Source organism: Monopterus albus, unplaced genomic scaffold, assembly GCF_001952655.1.
Source record: "Monopterus albus unplaced genomic scaffold, M_albus_1.0 scaffold673.1, whole genome shotgun sequence".
Taxonomy (NCBI): domain Eukaryota; kingdom Metazoa; phylum Chordata; class Actinopteri; order Synbranchiformes; family Synbranchidae; genus Monopterus; species Monopterus albus.
Window position 1 is genome coordinate 28,348 of NW_018128553.1, and position 10,910 is coordinate 39,257.

The window sequence follows — 10,910 nt, forward strand, 5'->3', positions numbered from 1 at the left end:
TGCGGCACGTTATTTGACGTTAACACACATCAGTCAGTGAACATCAGGTCTTTTTAGTTTTACTATGAGATCACACAGTCTGTCACTGAGCCAACGTGTTCTGCCTTTGACAGTTTTCCTTTCTCTTGTTCTTTGCTTTGTTTTATGTAGAAATAAAAGAGACTTGAAAGGCATGTGGTGATGAATGTGTTCTTTTTCACAGTTTGTGTTTGATGCTCTGTGTTCACATTTCTCTGATTCAGCACCATGTTTTCTCTTCTTTCTTTATCTGACACTTATTATTTTCATTGTTGAAGGACTGAAGGCACGTTAGGAGGGTGGGAGGAAGAGGAGGATCATGAGGGTTTAGTGCAAAGAGGAGAGTCAACTATTGTCGAGAGGCTCTTTAAATAAAAGTGTTTAATCTTGATAGTGTTAAAATTAATTTATAAATTTTTTAAAACCAGAACCATCAACCTGCAGTATTTGAAAAATTAAATGCGGAGAGTGTTCCTTAATGTAAGCTATATGGGGCATTTGGAAAAACAGGTTAGTGTGGTCAGTGGCTACTCTATGTGCAGTCATGCACGTAAATAGCCAGTGACAAAGATAAACGATATGTTGTGGAATCACTGGTATGTGAAGCTATACGTCAGTATTCAGAAAGAATTTATGATTTATTGGGAATATATGTTGTAAAGTCTTGAGGAATGCATGCAGGCTTTCAAGTATAAAATTGCTTAATGAACATCTGAGGTATCAAGACAAACAAGTTTGGTTTGAGTTTTGCTCATGCATTGTCAGACGTGACCAAGATAAAAGCTAAGTCACAGAAATTCTCTGCACTTATTGGAAGCAAACTGTGATGGTACAGTATGGCAGCCTGGACTGTTTGGATACTCCTGATGTGTGCGGTCCTCAATGGGCAAGGTGAGCTTTTACACTGAGTTACCAGTTTATTAGGTACACCTGTACAGTCTATTTCAAACCATTAAACATTCTCTTTGGAAATTTTGTTTTTGTCTACTAGGGAGGTTTTAATTAAACTTAATGATCATTTATTAAAGATGAAGTTAATGATAATGTTGTACTGAATTGGATTATGGTGGAATGTGTTTAAAGTTTTTTTTTTATGATTATTTTATTTTATAACACACCCCGACAAAAGCTGGGGCAGGTTAGTAATGTGGTAAAACAATGAAGTGATGATTCCATTTGAAACAGGTGATGTCAGCAGGTGACTCCAATTATGATTTGGTACAAAAGTGGTTTCCAGAAAAGGCCTCATCTTTTAGGAGCAAAGATGGGCCAAAGGTCATCGGTTTGCCAACAAATATGTGAGAAAATCATTGAAATGTTTAAAAACAATGTTCGTTAAAGAAATATAGGAAGGGATTAGGATACGTCACCCTCTACAGTGCATAATATTAAAAGATTCAAGGAATGTGGAGGGATTTCAGAGCCTAAAAGGCTCAAGCCTAAGCTGGATGACCGTGCTCTGATCCCTCAGACGGCACTGCACCAAGAATCACTCTTCTATAAGCAATATAACCACAAGGGATCAAGATTACTTTGGCACACCTGTGTCAGACAGTTACATCCATAAATGCCACTTAAAACTGGACTGTGCCAAAAGGAAGACCTACGTCAGTGCCCAGAGTCACAGTCAACTTCTCTGGGCTTGGAGACATCTGGGATGGACCACACAGTGGAAACGTGTACTGTGGTCAGAGGTAAATTCCACTTCTGTCATGGCTCCATTAATGCTGAAAAAGATTTTGGAGCAACACATGCTGCCTTCAAGATGGCATCTTTTCCAGGGACGCCCATATATTTTTCAACAAGACAATGCAAAACCTCATACTGCACATTACCAAGGCCTGGCTGTGGAGGAGAAGGGTACGAGTGCTGGACCGGCCTGCCTGTAGTCCTGATCTGAAATGCAAATTGCATCAACAACGACCCAGGACTGTTGTGCACCTTAAGACTTCTTTGCAGGAAGAATGTGACAAAATGACACCTGACACAATTAATCACTTGGTGTCCTCAGTCCCTAAACATCAAGTGTTGTGAAAAGGAACGGCAACATCACACCGTGATAAATGCTTTACTGTCCCAACTTTTATTTTGGAATGTGTTGCGGGCATCAGAATTGAAGTGTTGTGAATATCGGAGGACTCTCAGCTTTAATACTTTCAGGGGTCAAAGGCAAATGTCTTTGTTTGCATCATGACTTGAGCTTTAAAAGCACATACTGATAAATGAGAATCCTGCAATATAAAGCTATCCATAAAACATTCAGTTACAGTTTGCCAGTGAATGTTTATGTTCTCTAAATCTCAATATTTCACCTTCGCATTTTAAGATGCAAAAAATTTGCATGTTTTCATTATGACTCATTGCAACCAAACTTATTGATGTACTGCTACTACATACAGTATATAAACGGAATTAATGTACCAAACCAAAATGCTGATGTGCAATACTTAATAAAAAAGTTTTGGGCCACTCTGAAACTGTTTGAACCAATTTTTGTGACAATGTAAATTTAACAATTTAATATATGAATACAAACTCACTGCACACCTCTGAAAGAGTTATAGGAAGCAGCTGGAGCTCTAGTGCCACCTTGTGGCTATGGCTATACATTGCTACTACACTGATAATTCTCCTGACCATGGCAGGATTTCCTGGGTTGAATAATTAAACACACACACTGAGGAACAGATATGCAACTTTTCCATCTCTCTCCCTTACAGGGTCAAAGGCTCAGGGTAAGTGCAGTCACTTTTCATATATTCTATAACATCATGATGATGTAACTGCTTAGATGATGGACTGTAACTATCTTTTGAGAACAAAAATAAACTTTATCAACTATAGACCAACAGATATAAACAAGAAACATTTTAGCTTCACACAGGAATTTTCCTAACCTAACTGTACATGTACTGACACACAGTTGTTTATGCTCTGTCAGACTGTGGTGTGGCACCTCTGAACACAAAGATAGTGGGTGGTGTGAACGCCACAGCTGGGTCATGGCCCTGGCAGGTCAGCGTGCACTTTACCGGATATCATATCTGTGGAGGGACCCTCATCAGTGACCAGTGGGTCCTCACAGCAGCCCACTGCATCATAAAGTAAGATATACTCATTTACAGCATGTACAGTAAATATCTATAGTCAAGTTAACACATTTTGTCCTTTACTGGCTTCATGGCTCCAATGGAGCTCGGCAGAGGGTCAGCAATCCAGGTTATTTATACAGATCAGTGGTTACATTTTTGCCTGACTAATGTGAATATACTGTCGCTTTGGCGTCACACTGGCTCCAGTTCTGTTATGTACTGATATCACAAGACAGCTTTTGCCTCAGTGAGGAATATCATCACATTTTAATACAGCAAGATCTCGTCACACGAGATCTCATCACACCCCTAGTGATTACAAATTAGAAAATTATGGGATTACATAAACAACAAACCAAAAATGCAATAAAATTTAACTACAGTAAAAAAAAGTATAAACTGGTTAGCTCTCACATCAGTTATCTGGATTCTAAAAATGACTCTATGTTAATTCGGTCGCACGATCTTATCTCTCTGGAGCAGGCAGAGCATAACGGATATTCAAACTATGTAAACATAGGCTAGATCTGCTATCACTAGAAGTGCAACTAAATTATGACAGATATCCAGCCACTCACAGTGATGATCTATCTGAGAGAATGAAGTCACTGAAATGTGTTTGTCTGAAAATGCACTTTCACACTGTGGATTTCATCAAAAAGTATTTTCTTTTATGCTTATGTATCTAACAATTGAAATGCTGCAGTTACAGTAAGAGCTTGTTAATATACCGTGTACACTGCCTGATTTCATGAATCTTATTTTCAATTCAGAAATTCAACTAGTGTCTGGACTCTCTACTTTGGAAAATTGACTCAGAGTGGCCCTAATGCTAATCAGGTGACCCGCACTGTGTCCCAAATCATCGTCCATCCTAACTACAACAACACTTGGAACAACAATGACATTGCCCTAATGAAGCTCAGCAGCCGTGTCACTTTCAATGACTACATCAGACCTGTCTGCCTGGCAAGTAACTCCAGCCAGTTCTACACCTCCACCTCCTGCTGGGCCACTGGCTGGGGCAGACTGGGAAGCAATGGTGAGTATCTTTTCAGGTTGTAGAGTTGGATATAGAATAAGCATTCAAACACATTTCTGTCAGGGCATTCTGTGTCAGTAGCTATTATTATTTATTATTAAATTGCTCCTTTTAAAGTAGTTGCTGTTTAGGGTTTTCTTGACTGGGGCTAAAACCAAGGCAGCCTAGTGAAAAAATATTACAAAAAACAAAAGTTTCTTGTCATCCTTTGTGCTTGTAAGACTCAGTTATCTTCATCAATACTTTGGCATCACTAAAACTGGAAGACAACAAACAGATTTCATACTTTTTCTCTCACAGAGCCAAATCAAGCTTATAACTTCCTTCAGGAGGTCCAGATTCCTGTTGTTGGAAACAAACAGTGCAGCTGTGACTACATCCCTGAACCAAAAATAAACCTCACTGCCAACATGTTGTGTGCCGGGCAAGTGAACAAAGGAACTTGTCAGGTGAAATTAAACCCCCCATGACGCAACATTAGTAGCATGACTAACTAGTTCTAAAGTTTTTTCTTTGCTTAACACTCACAAGAATAAATTCCTATATACTCACACATGCAATTAAAATATTTCATATCATTCACCAACACTTTCACCATGATTTAAGGAGCTGCATGAGACTACACTTTTATATTTTTGCTGTTAAAATGTTACTATCACTGACAATGTGCTAGGCTAGATTACTCCAGTCTGACTCTGTGCAAGCAAGCAGCATCTCCGGTTAACTTTTTGTGTTTCGTCTTCCCCTTTTCAGGGGGACTCTGGTGGACCTTTGCAATGCAAACAAGGCTCAGTGTGGATCCAGGCTGGCATCACCAGCTATGGAGTACCTTGTGCCACAGCTGGATTTCCTGAAGTTTATACCCGAGTCTCTCGGTTCCAGGCTTGGATCAAAGCTCACGTGGCTGGGACAAATGTCATCTTTGTGACATTCACTTCTAGCGGCACCGATCCAGACAACAACTCTGTGTGTCTGAGCACACATGCAATCACACCAGCTCCAACTTCCATAGCCAAAGCCATTGCAACTGAGTTTCTATTCATTGTCACCATAGTGGCAGTGTTTCTGCAGCACATTTTAGCTCAGTAGGAGCTAAAATGTGCTAGGGGCCTTTTTACTTCTCCTATCGTGTTTCTCTTTAAATAGGCATTTAACAAAGTTTCCATTTCTAATTAGGTATAATGTCATGTTGGTTTTAGTTGAGTTTTTCATCACACTGTAGCTTTGGTGCATGGTTTTGTGCCTGTTGGTGCTTTATTCTATGGAAATTAGTCAGTTTTGAGTGTTAAATTGTTAATACTGTATGCCAATGCATAATCAGCCATTTAATGTTGAGGTGGGTTTATATGGATTTTATATGAAAATTATTACAAGATGATGTATAATTCAGTTCAATCAGAAATAATACACCACAATAAATGATCTTACCATTATATCATGTTTAAAATGTGTATCTATTGTGTACAGCAGTTAGTTATTACACTATAGACATCAAGCAAATATAATGAAGTAAAAACATAGCATTAGTGATTTAGCATATGTACATTAACACTTCACACAGACACAACAGGCTTCTTTCTACCTCTGTATGTCATGACCATACAATATGAGGGTCTTTGCTTAAAATAGATAAGTTAATATTAAAAACAAGCAAACAAAATGTAATCTTAAATGATGACTTCAGGTTTGCTATGGTAAGACCTGGTTTGGCTTAGGAACCACAAGGTAGTTAACCCAACATTAGTGAATTTGTGGGACCACGATGGCTGTACTATTATAATAGATGAAGGCCTTTTCAGTCCAGTAAGCTACTCACATAGTTTGTATGCTGTGTCCTCCCGAGCATTATGACTTAAATGCTTTTAACATCTCTAGGTGTCATTTCCGCTGCACTCATGACACGTAGGCTACAAGTTTGCAGAGTTTTGTTTGTGGACTGTGAAAATGCACACTGTAGCCTCAGCAATAGTACAACAGTAAAATAAGCAAAAACACATCCTGATTTCATACATTATCTGTTACATGTAGCCTGCAGCTTTGTACTTTAGGGGTGATAATGATGCTGTTTTAAGTTGAGTTAACCAAAACCATTAGTATTCATTCTCTGTAGACACCAACAATATGTTATGTCCATCCACACCACCATCATGATATACAGTATTTAATGGCCATTTCAGTCCAAACCAAATGTGAGAGAGAATTTTTTTTAACAGAGATCACAAGAATTTTCTTTAATGGTTCAGTTAAGCAACTCAGGTCAGTTGTTTTTTCTGATTTTAGAAAAAACTGTTAAAAGAAGTGAATAATATTATCAGGCCACAGTGATGTCAGCTTCTTACTGCACTTTGAATGTAACCTTACAATACTTTGTACTTAAAATACAATGACTCAAAAAGGAAATAAAGCAACACATTTGGGTAAATACTTTATTCCATGGTAACAGTATAAATTGCATACTGCACTTGGTGAAATCATACCAAGGAAAAAACAGTATAGGCTCTGTAAAAACAGTGTGGGAATCTTCACCTGAAAAAAAGGTGTTTTTAAAGAAAAGGTAAGGGAATGGAGGCAGAACACTTTGTCAGGATCTCCTAGCTGCAGCAATACCTCAAAATGTTTTCCATCTTTCTCTTTTCTTTCTACTAAAATATGGTAAAAGTGCTGTTGTTCAGTGGCAGAGAGAAAGTGTCATTTGCTGAGTCTAAGATGACATCGCCTTTTCCATGGTGATGTAATAACAGTGGGAAGAAGGTGTGAAGGGAAATGCTGAGTGTCCATGCTTAATAAGCGTGGTTGGCCACGAACAGTGACTCTCCACCAGCAGCGCTGGCTCCAGAGGAAACGTATTTGCCCTGGCAGGCCAGGCTGTTAGCCTGTAAGATGCACACAGGGAAGTATTACTGAATGAACAATTCAGGACTTAGATACTAACACTGCATTCACATTTTTACTTATATTCACACATACCAGAGCTCTCTTGACGAACTCCTCCTGGCACGCCTTTCCGTTCTCCTTCTTGCCAGCCCAGGCTTTCAGGGCAGAGGCCTGCAGGGCACGTCCATATGAAAAGGTCAGGGCCCAAGGCCTGTGCAGAGGGCACTGATTCATGGCGTTCAGGTTGACGGTGGCTTCCTCCTCACTCTGGCCACCAGATAGGAAGGTAATGCCTATACAGGAAAACCATGAGAGTTAAGCAACACACTACTGTAGGCATTTAAAAAAGTCATGCAGGCTATTCAATGAATACTTCAGTTTTTATGGAAATTAGCATGATTTATAACACTGTTGTGTCTGCAAAGTCTGCAAATATGTGCACGCCAGCAAGAAATATTTGTGCATCCAGCTGACCAGGGACTGCAGGGGGCACAGTGCGGCGCAGGGCAGTAACAGTTGCCATGGCGACCTCCTGGTTGCTGTACTTGTGTGAGCAGGAGTGTCCGGCGGTAACCATGTTGGGCTTGAGCAGGGTGCCCTCCAGGTAGACGTGATGGTCGGACAAAGCCTTGTAGACAGCAGCCAGGACCTTCTCAGTAACGTACTGGCAGCGCTTCAGATCGTGGTCACCATCAGGGAGAATCTCAGGCTCGACGATGGGGACGATGCCGTGCTGAGGAAGGCAGGGACCAAAGGAATCAAAAGAACTATGTTAGCAATACAAGCTACTCTGAGCAGAATATAAAACAACAATTTGAATTGGCAGTATACTGAAACAGCTATGGTAACCTTACAGGGACATTTACATCCACTTGTCTGTTCTGTGGTTTATGAGTTATCGTATTTAGTCCCACCCAAGTAACATACAAAGCTAAAACCAGAAGTGATACAGCTATTTTCATGATATAGTAAGTGCATGTAACAGAATGTGATAAAGCTTCTGGCGCCATTGACACATCATTTGATGTGTTTAAGCAGCTATTAGAATGAAAATCTGTGTTTTCTAATGCAAACACAATTGCCATAGTTTTACTACTGATAACTTACACCCATTGATCTGTCCTTGCTATTTGAGCATGTTTTGGGAAAGCTGTCAAATTGAATTTAGGATTAATAAAGCTGTCTGAATTTGAATCTGACGCTGAAGCTCAAAGGTCAAAGGTAACTTTATTTAGCCTCAGTCATGATAAAGCTTGAAAAACAATGTGCAAAACTTGTCAAGACTTTATGCTGTTTCAGGATCTGTGTATGGCGTCTTACCATCTGGCAGATGCTGGCATAGCGGGCAAGGACATTGGCATTCTCTATGATCGCCAGCCTTGAGGGAGTGGTGGGGGTGATCTTCAGCACACAGCGCCACTTCGCAAAGTCAGCACCATCCTTCTTGTACTGGGCGCAGCGCTCATACAGTCCATCAAGACCTGTGAAAGAGAGAGAGGAGATACACTGGATAAGCTAGACCAAGGTATTATAAGATGTTGATGTGTGTTTCAGTCCATTCTTTGCTCACCCTGGGTGGTTGTCTCGCCATTGGTTCCGGCCAGAGGGACAACACCTTTGTCAACCTTGATACCAACAACCATGCCTCTTTCTTTGAGGTACTGGGGGAAGGTCTTGCCATTGTCGGCCTTCTGATACATGGTCTCATGGAAGAGGATTACACCACCAATGCAAGGGACGATGCGGTCATCAGCGGTGAAGAGGAGTTGGCGGTACAGCCTCCTGTTCTCCTCAGTGTTCTCAGCATTGATGCTCTGGAAGCGCTTGGCCACACTCCCTGGAGGTTGTGGGGACAGAAAAGACAGATGGAAACTGGATCCAGTTGTTGACTGCACTGGTGTGGTTTAGTTTAGTTCTCAGAAATGTGCAATTAGGCCAGTCTCTGTCATGCACCCACTGTGTTCCTAAATATTTAACCATTTTTGAATAGTTTCCTCATCACCAGCTCTGTTATGTGCTTTATATACAAAAACAGTTATTTTTCAGATGAGGTTTGGCTGTCCTAAATGACTTACTGATGTTTTTTTTTTTTTTTTTTTAATATTAATTCACATTTTATTAAATTTATAAGATTTCAAGCTAAATTGATTTTCTTGACAATATGTACCGGTGGACTCATCTGCGGCAAGGATTCCCTTGCCGGTAGCGACAATCTTGTGAGCAATATCACTGAGCTCCTTCTTCTGCTCAGGAGTGAGGAAGGGGTATGCGTGAGGCATCCTGACTCTGAATAGGAGGAGAAGAAAGACCAGTGTGAGATAATAAAGAAACATTTGGTTGAGACACAAAGCTAAATGTTCAACAAAATGAGGGGCTTGACATTTGAGGTTGTGGTTCTTCTTCAAAGTATATGGGAAGTGATTGCTGAAATAAAGATGAGTTGACTGTGGAGGAAGCGGGGTCTATATGTATGAATTCAGTTGTTGCAGCCATAACTGCTGAAGTAAATAAGACACTTTATATGCTGGGGTTATGCACTATTCCCCAGGCATAATATGAAGCTCCACAGGGATCCAGTGTCAGAGAGCCCTCCACCCTCCACATATTTGACCACCCTCATGACAAGCATGTGACCTATTCCATTTTCAAGCCTCTTATCCCTGACATTTCTGTTCCCCTTCACTATCCCCTTCCCTCCCCATTCCTCCTCCTTGCTCTGCTATCATACACCTCCTCTACACACCCCCACCCCCAATCCCCCTGCCTGTGCCTTCACTATTAACAGAACCGATTAAAAATACACAGTGTACAACTGCACACTAAACTATGGCTCAGCAAGAAGGCATAAAAGACAACTGTGCAGCTTCACTTCAAAGTGGTAACTAGTCTCACACACACACACACACACACACACTACAGGAAGATTACTCAACCAGACAGTCTGGACAAATTTAGAGAGTTTTAAATAAGAGTGTGTTAAAACCAATGAGTGTGACTCAGAAACCACTGCCCACCCAGACACAAAGCAATGGAAACTTTGCGCCAACCAGTAACGCAGTGAAGAAAAATGAGTTCAACTGCTCTATCATGGCTATTTTGTGCTTTGTAACAATACTATATAGAGAATAGCAATGTAAATTGTGGACTAGACTGCGAGTGAAGCAATTCAGTAAATAGTGAATGTTTTACTGAAAAGACTGGGATGTTTCAGTATGTCAGTGTATTAGAGGTAAGTGAGAGTGAAATGTGACACTGTACTCTCGCTTTCCCAGTAACTACAAACTTGTCTGGGCAAGGGAATAAATTAACATTTACATCTCTAGTATGTGTGAAAGATTGTTAAGATTGTGCCTTATAAACAAAATATTTAACAAGCACAAAAATCTAATGAAGGCGATGAGTAAAGTTGTCAGTAAAATGTTCTGTTGTATTACCTTTGAGTTTAGGAGGAGAGCTGAGAGAAGAGACAGGGAGGGAGAAGATCTGGCCTTCGTCTGCAACACCTCTCTTACGCGCTGGCCCTTGTATTTATCCTCCCATTGTGACCCCTCACATTTCAGCTGCCCAACTATAAAAAGAACAGGACGCAACCAGAGATGGTTTGTGACATTCAGAGAGACTAGGGCTGGAGTAACATGATGGCGAGTGGCCAGTGAAAGGGCATAGACTGTTTCAGTGTATGGCAGAAAAAGCTATAATGAGGGGTTACTGTAGGATGGGAAGTATAGGGGGAAAACTAGTAGAAATATTGTGTGAAGATATAGCACAAATAGGCAGGTTGATGTGTATAGAGTATTAACCAGAACTATATGATAGATAATGAACTAGCCTCACTCTGATGTCATCAGCCTTAAACAACTGTACATCTTCCAAGCACATCCCTT

At 40.5% G+C, this 10,910-nt stretch overlaps 2 protein-coding genes across 2 annotated transcripts; one reads left to right on the top strand and one right to left on the bottom strand.

The window, feature by feature from the left end:
* The first annotated feature begins 844 nt into the window (after positions 1 to 844).
* Positions 845 to 5,241, top strand: LOC109953454 (testisin-like). The gene is made up of 6 exons (XM_020588943.1): positions 845 to 909; positions 2,707 to 2,753; positions 2,960 to 3,122; positions 3,884 to 4,152; positions 4,453 to 4,601; positions 4,906 to 5,241. Exons 1-6 carry the CDS (start codon positions 845 to 847, stop codon positions 5,239 to 5,241), a joined length of 1,029 nt encoding a protein of 342 aa, XP_020444599.1.
* A 1,333-nt stretch (positions 5,242 to 6,574) lies between these two features.
* LOC109953455 (fructose-bisphosphate aldolase A) lies at positions 6,575 to 10,546 on the bottom strand. The gene is made up of 7 exons (XM_020588944.1): positions 10,461 to 10,546; positions 9,194 to 9,312; positions 8,597 to 8,863; positions 8,347 to 8,507; positions 7,501 to 7,759; positions 7,120 to 7,319; positions 6,575 to 7,025 (listed from the first exon to the last, which is right to left on the bottom strand). Exons 2-7 carry the CDS (start codon positions 9,303 to 9,305, stop codon positions 6,933 to 6,935), a joined length of 1,092 nt encoding a protein of 363 aa, XP_020444600.1. The 5' UTR covers positions 9,306 to 9,312; positions 10,461 to 10,546; the 3' UTR covers positions 6,575 to 6,932.
* Between the last annotated feature and the right edge of the window lie 364 nt (positions 10,547 to 10,910).

What these genes read in the sequence shown, in the direction of transcription:
- LOC109953454 (XM_020588943.1), top strand. Translation starts at nt 845, where the DNA reads ATGGTACAGTATGGCAGCCTGGACTGTTTGGATACTCCTGATGTGTGC. An exon ending in TGCGGTCCTCAATGGGCAAG is followed by an intron (nt 910 to 2,706) that starts GTGAGCTTTTAC and finishes ACTGAGGAACAG; the next exon opens with ATATGCAACTTTTCCATCTC. An exon ending in TGAACAAAGGAACTTGTCAG is followed by an intron (nt 4,602 to 4,905) that starts GTGAAATTAAAC and finishes TCCCCTTTTCAG; the next exon opens with GGGGACTCTGGTGGACCTTT.
- LOC109953455 (XM_020588944.1), bottom strand. Translation starts at nt 9,305, where the DNA reads ATGCCTCACGCATACCCCTTCCTCACTCCTGAGCAGAAGAAGGAGCTC. An exon ending in TGTGCCCCCTGCAGTCCCTG is followed by an intron (nt 7,320 to 7,500) that starts GTCAGCTGGATG and finishes TTTCCTGTATAG; the next exon opens with GCATTACCTTCCTATCTGGT. An exon ending in AGTTCGTCAAGAGAGCTCTG is followed by an intron (nt 7,026 to 7,119) that starts GTATGTGTGAAT and finishes TGCATCTTACAG; the next exon opens with GCTAACAGCCTGGCCTGCCA.